The sequence below is a fragment of the Schistocerca gregaria genome, chromosome 2 (assembly GCF_023897955.1).
Source record: "Schistocerca gregaria isolate iqSchGreg1 chromosome 2, iqSchGreg1.2, whole genome shotgun sequence".
NCBI lineage: Eukaryota > Metazoa > Arthropoda > Insecta > Orthoptera > Acrididae > Schistocerca > Schistocerca gregaria.
In genome coordinates this window covers 489,416,984-489,434,253 of record NC_064921.1, presented here as the reverse complement: position 1 = coordinate 489,434,253, position 17,270 = coordinate 489,416,984, and the positions used below count along the sequence as shown (strand labels likewise).

The window sequence follows — 17,270 nt, the reverse complement described above, 5'->3', positions numbered from 1 at the left end:
ATACTAAAAACTGTGGAAAACTAAACTATGCAGATAAATGGACTATTGGCACATGCTGTGGAACTCTAATGTAGACACTGCTGAAAATGCAGGAGCTGTGTCTAATAAATTAGGTTAATATGCAAAGATTCAAAAACCTAACTAACAAAGCACTCAGATGAAATTAAATAAATTGCCCCTGATTAGGAACTTGTAATATGTCACAAAATCAGTTACTTCCTTGTTGCTACATCTGTCTTGGCCTGCTGCTGCTGCCAGACTGGTTGGCTGGCTAACTAACATCAACAAGTGGTCACTAGCACTCCTTTTTATATATGTTTTCTTTTTATTGTTTATACAGAAAATGAATATTGTAAACATTAAGTGAGATAGATATTTTTTCTCTTACTTGCATTAATTAACACTGAAAATTAACTTTGCTTTTTAATAATCATTTTTGCATTCTACATAATATGTAAGCTTAAGACCCAGCAACACTAAATGCAATAGATGAAATAACATATTTATTTATTTATTCATGCAGTAAACACTTGCCACAAATATGTCTGATATTTTTTGTTCTGACATAGAACCTTTCCAACTTCATTGCTAATTTATGTGTGTACCACATGATGTTTCTCACTTGTACAGTAGTTTTATGAGTATGTTCATCACACTTTCAGTCTGTTTTGCAAATACTTCTATATTGTTTTCATTTACATATATCCAATTATTTTCCTCAATAGAAAGGCCATCTAATAACCTTTGGTCATTAAAATACAAGTTTTGCCAATATTTTAAAATTATGAATGACTTTTCATTATCTCAAACTACTTTTTATTAAGACTACATTTATTAACACTCATCCACAACAAGTTTTGGTGGAAAGCATCCCTTCTGCCTGTGTATGTTCTTTAAATGATCTACACTTATAAAAAAATATTCGCACAGCCTCCATGTGGCAAAGATATCACAGGGATGTAAGATTATATCCCACTGACATAAAAATTGAAGAACAAAATTAGCAATTATTTTATAAACCTCATTTGTCTTTTTTCACTGATGTTGCAGCCTGTTGATCTTCTGAGCTGGTGCAAGAAAGATGTATGCAATACAGTTTTCTCAGTATTGTGTTAAGTCAAAGTTGTAATATGTGGGAGTTGCAAGTTTTGCGTTCTACTACTGAACTATGTCCTAATTTCCGTCTCCCAAAGTGAAGAGGACTTGCATTTTAAAATGCAGCTCTTTGGAGAGGAAGTCAACTCAAAGAAAGAATAGCTGCTGCAGCCACACTGGCATTGTTGTACATCATTGGGGAGAAAAGGTGAATTACCAAGCTGCACACTAGGTGCTTAACATTTATTTAATGTTTTGGAGTGCATCTATGTCAGCACCTGTTTCTGGGCAGACAATTTTTGGAGCGGTTTCCCAATACTGGATACATATGCCTCTCTCCCCAACCTGGCGACCTACAGACAGACATTGCTTTTGGGAGAGAGTTAGCACATTTGTAACAATTTAAAATTATTATATAATTTTGTAAATTTTCCATTTTACTAAAGGTTGTCTTTCTCTGTTTCCTGAATTTCATGAATGGGGTACTTTGATATTGCAATGAAAACAGAAAAGGAAATCACACAATGTGTAAAAGGTTAAACATAATCAATTGCAGAATAAATTCTGGAAGGAGTGAAAAAGCCAATGAAAAGACAGGAAAATTCACAACCCATTGTTTGCATGACTTCACTTGGTAGCATCTCTGCGATTGGTGATCAGAGTACCTTTCCTAATCCAATTCCCAAATTGAAACGTTCTCATAAATTATGTAGGCAATTGGACAGAAAATTAATTTTAGGGAGAGAAATGTGTGCATACAACTGAGTTATGCTGACAATGCATTTTGATAGATGTTAGTTAGGCACCACTGAATAGGTTTCATAGTGCTATCCTCACTATTACAAACAAAATATTTCATTCTCAAAAGTGTTCATTTATTTTCTTACTTTTGTAAAGTTATCAAAAAATGATTACAGACAATAGACTCATCATTGCCAGTCCATTATCAGATATCCAGGCATAAGATGTCAAAGTGGACAACCAGTTACATTTTTCAATCAACATAGACACAGATGATAGTAACATTACCATTCAAAATGATACAATGATGACAGTAGATGAGACAGGATCACAATTTTCTCCAGGGAGTATTTTTCCCCTCATGAAAATGTAACATGCAACAGCATGGGCTTATTAAATCATTATTTGCCTGCCACACTTACGCCTAATGCAAATGTGATTGGACAGGGTGCATTGAACATACTGGAAACCCTGATCATGATGCAAATGTTATAACAGTTATTTAAACAAAGTGTCAATGAGTTTTCAAAACAACTGACACACACACAAATGGAATTACTTGAACAGCAAAAGCAAACTCTTAATGCTATCAAAACCAACATAACACAACAGTTCAAGACTTGGCAAAAGATTTGCATACTGATCTTTCAAATGAATAACTGGATGCACTTGTAAGTATGAGGAAAGACCTAAATACATGATTGCTCAGTGATTTGTCACAAGATGTAGATAATTTGAGCCTAAAAGTGTCATCAGTAGGCAAGGCACAAGAACAGTTTGTGGAAAAGGTGAAGGGGGTATCTGAGGCTCTGACAAAGATGCAGAAGGAGCAGTCACAACTGTGCCATAATATAAACACACTCGCAGATACCATTGATGGGTTGCAAACAGTGTACAAAGGTTTTACTTAACAGGTGTAAAACCTGTCACTGTAGCTAAGTAGCATAAGTTTAAATACTCATTTGATGAGGAAGAAGCAAGAAAGTACAGATAAAGACATTAAAGAAATAAAAGGCAGAGCCAAGGCTGGTATCCTAGACCAAGCCAGTACCCTGGCACAAAAGTTAGTCTAGGAACATAAGGGTTATTTAGGTGTAATCAAGAAAGCAATGAAAGTACAGAGGGCAGATATAAGAGCTGAAATAGATCAGAGGTTGAAAGTAGTGGAGGAAAAATCATGGACTAACATCATTAGTAAATTTGAAAAGGAAAGGGAACATTTAACCCCAAGCTATCAGGTGTGAAAAGACAGGTTGGATAATCCGATTATCTATCTTCACTTGAACCCTACCCTATGAGATGAAATAGATCACAACTGTAACATGTAGCACATGTTGTCAACTTCTGTCCCTGCTGTGCAGAAGTATGCAGAATATGATCCGATACATCAAAACAATGCCACACTGGCAACAGGCGGTGTTGTATGCCTTTCTACTTTGCTCGTGGGTGAAGGCTTATTACAACATGGACAGTTTCTGACTTTTTCTTCCAAAGGGAAGCAAACAAACCCAGTTTTATTCATAACAGCCCACTGGAACATTTTCCCAAGAAACTGGACCAAAGCACAGAAGATATGCCTTGTGGTTGGCTACACACAGAGTGATTTCTTGCTGTGGGCCACTGATATGGTGGCAAAATGTCACACCTATGAACTATTTGAAAGGGCATTCTTAGGCGAGTTCTGGTCCATTGCAGTACAAGAGAGATTGAGACATAAAGTGTTTAGCCCAGTGCCATTCAGCTGTAAGCACAGAGGGCTCAGAAGGTACTCCAAGAAGTATCTAAATAAAATCTGTTACTGAACAAACTCGATATTACACATAGATTTCTTAAAAATCTTGAAAAGCTGACTACCGGGTAGCATATGTGAGAAATTAATCACCACTCCTGAGCATGATATAGAGAATTTCCTCTCACTTCTTGGTTCCATTGATCTATTTACGAAGAGAGATCTGTACAACCACAAAGTGATAGCACACAGGCAGGCCCCTTATGAACTAATGAACAACATGGCAATAACACCCAATACAGTTGGCAGCTATATCCCACTCACGACAATACCAACAGGAACCAATTTGGAAATGGAAACGAGCAAAACTTCAAGTGAGGATTTGAAAATAATCAAGGACACAACACCTGTCAAACAGGATTTAATGGCCAGAGGGGTTATAGACAGCAAGTGTACAATGCACTGCCACCACACACTGTGAAGAACAGAATGCAAACAGATGACAAAATAATCTGCCACTGCCTGGCTATAATCAGTACAATCAAAATTACATTCTGAATAGTGGCCAGGGACAATGAAATTTGGAATTAAGAAACATGCAAGATACTAACTGGTGAAATCAGAAACAGAATGTCCATGTAGTTGAGGTTACCTCTAACTGAGAGGTCTGTGCTCAGAGCAATTCAGAAAACTCCAATTGGTCTTGATAGGTTCCCATTCAATGACCAGTAATAGGGGTGGAAGTGGAACTAGTTAAAAGCTGTTTTCTTTTATATGACAGCTGTGGTGATATCAAAGATGACCTGTGTCAGGAGGACATTACCAGCTGTGTAAATGGAAATGAATACACAGTACAGGTAGTAATCAGTGCACAAATATTTGGTTTAAGGCTATCCATAGTACTGGACACAGGAGCTACCATGAATGTAAATTCACCATGTTTCTTTGACCAATTACAAAAACAAGGACACATACTGATCTTCCAAACATCTGTAGGAGGCATTAAATTGCAGGCAAGGATTCCAATTCAAATTCAGTTTCTGTTACAATGCATGTTTCTTGCCATTGAAAGGCTAATAGTAAACTGCCTTATCAGCATCAATACCTTTAGGAAATACCAAGCACAAATTGACATTTGTAAAGGGAAGAGTCAACTTGTTGTAAACAACTGATGATATTCAAATGGCAGAGAAAGCTAACCACAATGCACTCCTGAAGTTTGAATACAATTCTTCTACTCTACTCTCACGTTTCTAAACACACAGGAAGAGGAAGCAGGCCTTGAGATCATGTGTGCCAAGGTGAATGAATCAGCATGTCTTACAGAAGAACAAAAGGAAGAGCTGCAAGAGCTTTTAATTGATTTTGTTCACGTTTTTGAATGACACCCTGGCTTAATCAAAGGATACAAACACAAAATGGAAGTGTACCCACATAAACATTCTACTTTTTTGTCTTACCCCATCCCATGGGCCAAGAAGTAGGCTGTAAGAAAAGAGATCAGCAGAATGCTAAACTAGGAAATACTACATACCTCCATACTGTAGCCCCATTTTGGCTGATAGCAAATCAGATGGTAATGTTCGCCTCATGTTTGACACAGAAGGGATAAATAAAATTATTGTGTCTGCTGGGACATGTCCTGACAACCTAGAAGAACATCTTCTCAAAGTCCATAATGTTAAGTACCTTACCATAATAGATCTCTGACTTCATACTGGCAAATTGCAGTACATGAAGATAGCCGTAAGTACATTGCTTTTGTATGTGGGAGACAATAAGCACTCCTTAGGACCCGTCCAAAACTGATAAATTATGATAAGTTGAATTGCAAGTGGTGACTGTTGTACACAGGGCCATTTGTTATATCAAAACTCCCTCACCCAGGAGGCTATAAGTTAGTATACTTAAACAGTGGTAAGGAAAAATTGCTGTACCCATACAAAGATTTATGTGAATTTGTGCACTAAACAAAATATGACATTGATCAAGAAGGGCTTGGAGGAATGTACCTAAGTGTATATAAGAGATGACATAGAGTCCATTAAATATACTTATTACAACTGATGTTTAGTATCAAGGAAATATTTCATTTTTGCCTATTTCATGTGTGTTGCCTAATTAGGATATAAGTTTTAGTTGTGTAAGATTTTTTTGTTTGTTTACAGTTCAGGGTAGCTCAGAAAACATTACCCTCAACAAGCACAAGAAATCCTATAGTTTGACTGTTTAAACACACTGTAGGTATGTGATTGAGACACCGTACATGTAAGTAGTGAAATGTTACATTCATAGAAATGGTTATTTACTCACTACACAAAAGGGATATCTACATGGGGAATAATGGAATATAAATTAAGTCTCGAATACACTGTGAAAGACAGGATTGTGCCCCGCCTAAGACAACACTATATTTTCCGGGTGCAAAAAGGTAAGTTAAAACAACTGCAGTATTAACAACTCATAAAAAAGCTGAGCCAGTGAGTACCTATGCACTTATTTCTAAGTACGTATTTAAGTGTCCTTCCAGTGAACCATGTGGAGTCATGTCCTGGATAAAATAGAGGACACAATAGTTAGGTGTTTGGCACAAAAGTATAAAGGTTGCACTGAAAATAAATAATTGTATGTATAAAAATATGTGTGAGTGTGATGGTGTGGATGCATGTATGAAAAAGCTACAGTACACCAGACATATAAAAAGGATGAACTTCAGTCTTGTGCTACCAAATTCAAAGGGGGTCAGACCATGCATTATTAGTCCATGTGACTGAGGAGAGCTGGCCGGAGTGGCAGAGCGGTTCTAGACACTACAATCTGGAACAACACGACAACTACAGTTACAGGTTCGAATCCTGCCTCAGGCATGGATGTGTGTGATGTCCTTAGGATAGTTAGGTTTAAGCAGTTCTAAGTTCTAGGGGACTAATGACCTCAGAAGTTAAGTCCCATAGTGCTCAGAGCCATTTGAACCATTTGACTGAGAAGAGTGCCAAGCAAGAGTTATTACAATACATTTTCACATGAGCACAAGTTGTCTCAACATTGTTTTACACTAGTTCATTGGCACAATTCTTGCAGACACATACCCATGTACAGCAGAAAACACAAGAGTGATATCCTGCAGTAAAATGAAGTATAAGTCACTGACGTTGAAGTACACTGTTTACAGTTGATGATGACACTTGTATAACACAATATTGTACTGCCAAAATATATCAGTAGATAGTAAACACACGGTAAATTGATTAACATGAGTAGATATCCTTGAAATGACGTACTCAATAGTTATTGTGTAATGAATGAAGGATTGCAGTTGTAGAGTAAAAACGGAATGCTTTTTCCTGCCCATAACACTTCCTGTAGACCAGTAGGCATATCATAGTAAATTTGTCAGAGGTGTAGCTAAGCTTAGTTATGGGGGCTTATTGTAATTTCATGTTATGAAGCTTTCCTTCCTCCACATCTTTAATGATGGATACTCACATAGGTATGGTGTATGAAGGTGACAGGGGTAAAATACAGGGAACAAAAGGCTATTTACAATTTGTACAGAACCCAGATGACAGCTACAAGAGTCAAGGAGCATGAAAGGGAAGCAGAGGTTGGGAAGGAAGTGAGACAAGGTTGTAGCCTACCCCAATGTTATTCAATCTGTATACTGAGCAAGCAGTAAAGGAAACTAAAGAAAAAATTGGAGTAGGAATTAAAATTCATAGAGAAGAAATAAAAACTTTGAGATTTGCCGATGACATTGTAATTCTGTCAGAAACAGCAAAGGACCTAGAAGAGCAGTTTGAATGGAAAGGACTGTGTCTTGCAAGGAGGATATAAGATGAGCGTCAACAAAACCAAAATGACGATAATGGAAAGTAGTCGAATTAAGTCAGGTGATGCTCAGAAAATTGGATTAGGAAATGAGACACTTAAAGGAGTACATGAGTTTTGCTATTTGGGGAGCAAAATAACTGATGATGGTCGAAGTTCAAATGTCACTAAGTACTATGGGACTTAACATCTGAGGTCATCAGTCCCCATAGACTTAGAACTACTTAAATGTAACTAACCAAAGGATATCACACACATCCATGCCTGAGGCAGGATTCGAACCTGTGACCGTAGCCGCAGTGCGGTTCCAGACTGAAGTGCATAGAACAATTCGTCCGCAGCAGCCGGTGATGGTCAAAGTAGAGAAAATGTAGACTGGCAATGACAAGAAAAGTGTCTCTGAAGAAGAGAAATTTGTTGACATTGAGTATAGATTTAAGTGTCAGGAAGTCATTTTTGAAAGTATTTGTATGGAGTGTATCCATGTATGGAAGTGAAATATGGACAATAAATAGTTTGGACAAGAAGAGAATAGGAGGTTTCAAAATGTGGTGCTATAGAAGAATGATGAACATTAGATAGGTAGATCACATAACTGATGAGGAGGTACTGAAAAGAATTGGGGAGAAGAGAAATATGTGGCACAACTTGACTAGAAGAAGGGATTGATTGGTAGGATATGTTCTGAGGCATCAAGGGAACATCAATTTAGTATTGGAGGGGAGCGTGGAGGGTAAAAATCGTGGAGGGAGGCCATGAGATAAATACACTAAGCAGCTTCAGAAGGATGTAGGTTGCAGTAGGTACTGGGAGATGAAGAAGATTGCACAGGACAGAGTACCACGGAGAGCTGGACTGAAGACCAAAACAACAACAATTAACATAAAACTTTTACACATCATGTGATAATGTTGTATTCAAATATTTTGCCAAACTGAAGGCTATGAATACAGATTGCTCAAAAATTAACATTTGAAAGTTTAATGCCTGATAGCAAAATATGATAAAAATGGTAATGAAAAAACAGAAAGATGATATGTGAGATAAAAACACAAGAGACATATGTAATATTAAATGTCTTCTATGTATAATTTCTGTGTAGTGTTTATGTAAAATTTTGTATAATATTTATGTAAAGAAATGTAAATGCAATATAAAAATGTTCATGCAAGGGGTAAGAAATAAGCAAACCCAGCATGTCTATACTTAGGTTATTGTAACAATGATGAAATATAAAGACCATGTAATGCTGAACATGTGTTCCAGGGAGCAGTTGTGTAGATTCTTTAAATGGCTACACATATAAATGAATATTCGTGCTCTCTCCATAAGGCATCAATATTGTAGAGATGTATGATTATATCTCGGCTGACAAAAAACATTGAAGAATGGAAATAGCAATTATTTTATGTACCTAATTTTTCTTTTTTCACCAAACTTGCTGCCTGTTGGTCTTCTGAGCTAGTGCAAGAAAGACATATGTAATCAAGTTGTCTCAGTATTGTGTTAAGTAAAAGTTCTAATATGTGGGAGTCACAAGTTTTGTATTCTACTACCAAGCTACACCCTAATTTCTTTCTCCTGAAGTGAGGAGGACTTGCATTTTAAAATTTGGCTCTTCGGAGGGAAGCCAACTCGAAGAAAGAGTAGCAGCAGCAGCTACACTGGCATTGTTGTACATTGTTGGAGAGAAAAGGTAAATTACCAAGCTGCACACTAAAACTACAAGATTAACATTTATTTAATGCTTTAGAAAGCATCTATCCCAGTGCATGGTTCTGCACAGACAATTTTTGGTGCAGCTTCCTGATAATTGGTGCATATACTTCTCTCCTCAACTAATATCTGTTGATTTGTTGGCCATTTGTATATTATTTACATTAATATATATTATTTCATTTCTGTGCATTAGTAAGTATGCTCCTTGCTTGCAATACATTTATTTTCATTGCTAGTTGCTTTACTTTACGCTAAAATGCCGATTCATTAATATTTTAAAATTTTGAGAATACAAGCTCACGACACTAAGATAACTTTCATTTCCTTGTGCTTTTATTTTTATGGCTCTCAGCAAACCAGTCACGGAATTTTTTCGGTGCAGAGGCACTGTAAGATTTGCAACAGTCTGACATAACAATATGCAGCATGGAAGTGGCTGAAAGTAGTATTTTTTTAAAACTCACATAGTAGTGTCTGGCAAGCATACTTTCGAATAAAATGTATGTGAGCCTGTATGCTTGTTATATGTATCAATTGCAACAAAAAATCAAATGGAAGAAGCAGCAATATTAATGGTGTTTTGTTTTGAAACATTAGAATGTGAAAATTTGTGCTGTTGAGTGACATATATTAATAAATCGGCAAATTTGTGACTCAGTATATTGATTGCTGCCAGTGATAACACTGCCAAACTGTGACTGGTTCCCACCTACAAACCAGATACTAGGTTTCTTTCTGATATGTAGTATAATAGATAAATTAAAACTGATTTCTACTGCAACTGCGAGGACAGAATGTTGAAAAAGTAAATTGTGTTAGCTTACAACATTCACACAGATATACTAAATTTATGTTTACTTGCAGCTCTAAATTCAGTGTATAAGTCTGTAAGAACAGGTAAAAGTGGGTGACTGATAACTGCATTGAAAAAGAATCATCCAGTCATACTGAAAAACACTAAATCCTCCATCCTAAAAACTAATGTGTGTCAGTGTAACTTCATCCCATTGGACTGAGGCAACAAGTATGAGGCACACCATGGAGATAATTGCATGAACCAGCTGCAGGTTATTAACCCCCCCCCCAAGTAGCAACCACTCCTTCCGTTCCCCTACCCTCCTCCCCAACACCAGTTGCATGACACACTGACTAAACAGTAAGATGACAGTCTACAGGGAATTACCTTATTGTGCCTTATTGCCTGCAGGACCCCTTGGCTGCTTGCACATTCCCCCGTATTTCCAAATGCCTGTTTGATACAAGCTTCCTCTGTTGTTTGTCTCTGTTACTTTCTAGCATAATTGGTAACATCCAACCAGTGCATACATGGCTCTTCCCTTATATTTGATAAGATAAATTTTGTTTCTTAATATCACTCCCCACTTAAGCTGGAAAACCATTTGCTAAATAACTGCTATTTTCCATGCAAAATTCTTCCCATCAATCTCTGCCATTCCTAGTGTGAATTCCTACAGACTGGCTGGAAATGCCTATGTGTATTATCCCATTATCTGTTTCATCTTTGACCTTTCCTACCATTGGTTTGTTTTTTCACACTTCTTTACCACTGGAATGAATAAATAATCATCTCGCATTTTAGGATATGATAATTGGACTGTCATTTCTGAAATGGATTTACTCACTTATTTTAAGTAGATATTCACTTTTTATATGTGATGATCATTTATCATCTTTAGCTACCCCTTTATCCTACACTTTGAAAAACCATTACTAATTGCCTCTTAAGCCCACTTATAATGTTAGTTTCTTCATCAACATCCATCTGTTTGATTTTCCACGGTGTGGTCAAACAGTTCTAGGCGCTACAGTCTGGAACCACGCGAACGCTACAGTCACAGGTTCGAATCCTGCCTCAAGCATTGATGTGTGTGACGTCCTTAGGTTAGTTAGGTTTAAGTAGTTCTAAGTTCTATGGGACTGATGATGTCCAGTATTATGTCAGATTAGATTAGATTACATTAGATTAGTTTTCGTTCCATAGATCCGTGTTGAGGAGATCCTCATGGATGTGGAACATGTCACCAAACAGTGCTCAGAGTCATTTGAACCATTTTGATTTTCCAAGACTGAGAAGGTTTTTCCCTGCTTCTTGTTTGGTTTCATTATGCAGTATATTCTAAAAATTATTTCTTTCCAATGTCTATATCGTATTAAATTTATTCTCTCATTTTTCATTGTTATTGTTATATATCATCAGAAAAAGTGGACCCTTACTATAAATAGATTTGTGATTTTTTTTATGTCTCATTATAACTCATCTTTTGCCTATTAAGACTCATTTATGTGGTTCTGAAGTTGGAAACCAAATGTAGTTATCTTCCCAGTAAAATTTTTGTGTAGATTTTGTCTTTGACCAGTTTTATTGTCACTTTTTAATCCTCTTTCATTTCTTCAAGCATTCAGGTTATTTCTGCCTCGAATTTGATCAATTGTTACTAGCCATTTTATATCTGTTTTATTCTCTTACAGCTTGTACAATATATTCCACTTACAACATTTTTTGGAGACCACTTGTAATTAACCAGCAACACTACAATATCTTCTCCGAAACTGTGATTCTGGAAACTACTTAAGGTGTTCTGCATACTGTATAAACTACTACGATAGTACTACTACTACTACTACTACTACTACTACTACTACTAGTAGTAGTAGTAGTAGTAGTAGTAGTAGTAGTGTTGCTACCACTTGAGTAACAAAAAAAGTGAGATCTTATCATTAGCTAATCTCTGGTGAGAAATCAGTATGATTATCTTATATGAGTACAGAAACATCAGCATGCTGCTTCTTCCAATGTAACAAGTTCAATCATAATAAGTTATCTTAATGTATAAAAGATAAATACCCACACAGCAAGAACTTTATATGATCATTATCATCTAACTAGTGAGCTTTATCTTAATGCTTATTTTATCTAACTGTCAAGTTATTACTATGAAACATCTGCATATATGTGGAAGTAGCAGTCTTTTTGAGCAAACTTCTTTTTGTCTGCAACATTACAAGTATCTTATACATAGAAATGTGTTACTTAAAGTTAATTTATCTCTCAGTCATCCTATTTTTCATGTGCTGTACTGTAAAACAAGTTGAGGTAAGAAAGCTCTGTGAGAAATCTATTAGTTTCACTTATTATAACTAGAGCTGTATCTCAATAGTTGTAGGAACTTTGGAGTTAACAAGTAGTATGCCAACAGTTCTGCAAAACTGTAGCTCTCAGCACATGCATATTTGTGTCTTTAGCTTTGACTATTTTTTTAAGCTTAACTTAACAGTAAACTTTATAGAATTTAGAACATGTGAGTATTCTTAATTAATATTTACGATTTTCTGTCATACTCTGTAATATGCTACAAATAAATGATCTGTTCAGGGTGCCACAAGGATATATAAAACAGTAAACACAACTCTGGGCCCTATAAGGGGTCGGCAATTTAATACTTCAACTGGCAATCCTGTTTACATATTCAGAAGAGTTCCTTACGCTGAACCACCAGTTGGAGAACGGCGTTTTAAAGTAAGAAATTATCAAGTAAAGTAATTCGTTTGATGTTATTTGTTTTATGTAGTAATGCTACTTTTTAATGACATAATTATTCTGAGCATAATCTTAATGGAAAGGCCGGGTGCATGAATGTACCTTCATAACATTTTAGAAACAAACAAAGCACCACAAATAGTAACTGTTGAGTTGGGTAAATTTTCAACTACTTCATTAGTGATGTATTATTCAGCATCAATTAAAATATGATTTCTGAGATAATTATGACTTTTAAGAAGAGGAATAAATTGTTGAACAATCAATTCTGATAAACAATTTTTTGCAAACTTCTTTAAATGAAATTTTATCATTGACATTGAATTTTCAATGAACTGATGCAGGGGAAAACAGTGCACATAAAGTAATAGAAAATTATCAGTGCAGACTGAAATTCAGCAGGAAACTAAAAACTATTCTAACAGTTACTCATTGTGATGATTCATATGTTTTACAAATGTTTAGAAAGGCTGCCTTTAAAACACTGTAAAGAGTGTTAGATGCCGTGTCAATAACTTCTTTACACAATGATGAAAACTCTCCAGGGATAATTTGTCATCTACAATTCACTAGGTCGCGGAAAAAGAAAAGTTTCATAGCGTGTGGTGCACTCTCTTTGGTGTTTTACTCATGAGTCTTTGCCACAGGCAAAATTTGCAACATTTCCCCATAACTGGTTTGCATTATTTATAATTCAACACACACACACACACACACACACACACACACACACACACACACAATGCTCTTCTCAATGCAACTTCATAAGACTACTGCAAGAAACCATATAATAATGACTAAATTAATTCAACCATATGATGTAATAAGATACTTTTTTTAAAATCTAATTTTAGTACTGCTTCACTTTTTATACTTCCACTGTGTCATTTATGAAGTTACCTAAGGAAAGAATACAAATAAGTAAGTATTTATCCAGCAAAACTGTGTAGCATGAATACTGATAAAATAGACAATTGTAAATATTATTGGGGGATCTTCAAAGGTCCTGGAATTTTTTCATTCATTTAATTGTAAGTTTTCCCTTCCAAATATTAATCTGTTATTTTGGAAACCTCATATCCACACTTCAATGGACTTTTTGTTGAATATTTTTCATATGTTAGCATAAAATAAGATGACTGGTTACATATTGTATGTATTATGCTCAGTAAGAACAGTTATGATACTTTTTATTTATCTTCAGTCATTATTGTACAATGAGTAAGTAGTTTTGCCTAATTAATTCTTACTACAAAACGAGTTTAAGTTCCACCATATTCATCTACATAATGAAATGAATAACCTTACTCGGTTAGATCAAAGACCTCTATGTCCACTCCTTCTTGGCATGATTTGCATTAAATAAGGACATTGCATAGTAAAGACTAACAAAAACTGCCAAAATAGATATGGGGTAAATATTATAGGGGGCTCTTTAAAGCTCCTGGAATTTTTTCATTCAGTTTGCTGTAAGTTTTCCTTTCCAATAATTATTCTGTTATTTTGGAAACCTCATATCCACACTTTGTTAGACTTTTCACTGAATATTTTTCATATCTCAGCATAAAATAATGAATGCTACCAATTAAAAAAATTAAAATAGTGAGTACACAGACAAGAAATGAATTTAATAGCACCATTATTTGCAATGAAAAGTAAATTTGGTTTTTAATTGTTGCATCTGTATAAATTAATACTTTTGTTAGTACAAACAGAAAACTGTCATCAAATACCTTATTACCTTTGAGACTTCGATGGTGTAAATACTAACAAGCTCCTGAGTACTTTTTATGAAGATAAAAAAGCTGAAAAATCACATAATGTTAAACACAAAATACTGAATAAATTTTATTACAAATTTAGACAATTATGAGAAAAAGATAATACAAAGTGGAGTCTTCTCTTAATAAAACATGCAAAAGGGCAATATGAAAAAAAAAACTATTGTTGGATTCCAAACATTGACTGCATAATTTTGTTAGCGTAATTTTTTGGTACAATATGACATACAGCACTAATTAATTAACTGAATAATTAAAAATTTCATATTATTTATCATAATATGCAAATTTGCACTCATATTTGTAAAAACGCGAGTTTGAATCATGTAACAATAATAATGCTCATATAATTTTCTAAATTTTTAACCAAAAACATTTTCTATAAGCCAAAAGCACTTAAGATCATGCAGTTCATTCAAGTCAGTAAAATCCAGGCCAGCTAATTTTTGAAGCATAATGTAGTTTACACTATAACAATTTATATTTAAGTTCATGTAAAAATAGTCTAACATTACCCAAAATTGGCAGTTTTATGGTTTGCAAGCCCACAGATAAGAGTTATGTCAGATGCACTCTCATTGTTGACTCACATGACAGTTATGCATGCTCTCTACATGAAAATACATACATCAACAACTGCAAGACTCATTAACATTACTATTTAAAGACCTTTGAGTGATTATGGTACCTCAAATTATGGAACATTTTAAATGAACTTGCAATTGACATAATGTGTGGAATACCATCTCTATCAGAGTGAATGATTGTTGACACAGTGATGCTCATTATTGACTGGATTAGTCAAATTACGACATTGTAGTCTTTTTTGATAAAATACCACAGTCATGACAGTTTCGTGTAGATGCTGACTGTGTTTTCTGAAACAGCTGAACATTCAACTTCAGCACTTGGGCTGTTGATGAGTAACTCCAGGTGCTGGCCATGTTCAGTGCACTAATAAATTTTCATGGTTGACAAAATTATCACAATTCTTAGTAAGTGACCTTGGTTTAGAATAAATGTTTCTTAGTGCAACTCAAATTATGCCACATATAATCTTGAGCAAACAGTATCCTGCACACATTTAGACTTTCAGCTTTGACACAGGCAGTTCTTTGTACTACTGCCTAGAGACTACAAAACCCAGGTCAGTTTCACTACAAACTGAACTGCTACAAGAAGCAATGGAAGTCTGATGTGATGAATTGAACTATTCTTTAAAATGAGAACACAAAATATCCAACAAAAGCCCACTAACAAAATATCAAGATGCAGTAATAATTCAGGAATCAGTGGATATACCACTACCCCATATATACAGCAGGGGCTTCAAAGACAGGACTAAGATAATTACCTCTGCTCAGAGGCATTTTAGTAGTCATTCCTCATATGATTCATAACTGAATGGAACACGAGAAAATCTAAACATGTGGGACCTTGGGAAGTCCCCTCCACCATACACATCACAGATGCTGCAGAATAATGATATACATGTTGAATAAGAAGAACAAACTGGAGGAGGAAGAGAAGGAGGAGGAAGGCAAAAATGCTTTGTTTCGTTGTTCCATTTTCATATTAAAGTACCTTTCCCTATGAGTGTAGTTCCCCCCCCCCCCCCAACTCTATAACTTGACACAATCTATGATAGTAATGTCTTGAACATCCATGCCACCAAGTACTGAAGTCCCATCTGTCCATTACACACACAGCCCGATAATATGAATATGAATAATAATACCTTGTCTTCCATTTAATACATTATTTAGGTACTAAATTTTTTAGAGCTCACAGACCACAGAGTTTCTCCTTAATACTCTAGAACCATTTATTTGCATAATGTAACAGTCTCGTTTCATAATATCAGCATTTAAGAATATCTGTGTATGATGTTCATGTTAGATGACCCATGGACACATCACCATTAAATTTCTCTTAGTTTCTTCATTATTTTCAGAAGCTATACAAAAGAAAAACATTTTACTTATCTTCATTTTTTCTTGTTTTTGTTGCCTACAATTCTTGTGTCTAGGGGTACATTCTTGAGGCTGAAATTTTGACTTACTGGGTATCAGAAGACTAAATGACTGATGAAGTACTACTTCTTGTTGTGATTTTCTTTTATTTTATCCCACTCTTCTGTATCACACTTATTTCACAATCTCCTTTTTAACTAAACCATCAATTATATTGTTGTAAACACAATTAAAACTATATGTGCATTTTCATCAGAGACATGCTCACTACTACTGACATTCTGTAGTACTCATAATATTACAAAGAGTTTACAAAGCAACTTTCTTGACAAAAGAAATATTTTATTAATGAGTCCAGAAATAAATTTAATAATTCACGTTAGATTGTGCAAATAATAATACCAATTTTAAATATCCCAGAAATTTCATAATTTCAAATATTTCTACAAGAAGAGTAATTTTAACGATACATACAGAGTACTACTTTTACTCATGCATAATTAACACAAAACATAACACATCATATACAAGATCCTATGAATTACATTCAGTTAAACGGCTGATACTAGGATGGTTTGAAAAGTTCTCGGAATGGAATAGAAAAAAAAGGACTTACATCACTGAAACGTTTTTTTTTTTTTTTTTTTTTTTTTTTTCAATGTAGTTTCCTTGTAGAGTAATGCACTTGGTTCAATGATGTTCCAGTGCCTTGATCCTATCTTGAAATGATTTTCCTCCAGACATGCAAAATAGTTGTCAATTCCAGCTGTTAATTCTTCATTTGAAGTGAATCTTCATCCAACAAGAAAAATTTTCAGTTTTGGGAAGAGATGGGAGTCTGATGG

General features: G+C 35.1%; 1 protein-coding gene across 1 annotated transcript in view; it reads left to right on the top strand.

Annotated features, from left to right (window-relative positions):
• Positions 1-12,075: 12,075 nt before the first annotated feature.
• Positions 12,076-17,270, top strand: part of LOC126327647 (esterase FE4-like) — a 68,130-nt gene continuing 62,935 nt past the window's right edge. The window contains exons 1-2 of the mRNA XM_049995905.1: positions 12,076-12,227; positions 12,507-12,650. Of these exons, the coding sequence (XP_049851862.1) occupies positions 12,156-12,227; positions 12,507-12,650 (216 nt within the window). The 5' untranslated portion in view covers positions 12,076-12,155. The remainder of the gene's footprint in view (positions 12,228-12,506; positions 12,651-17,270) is intronic.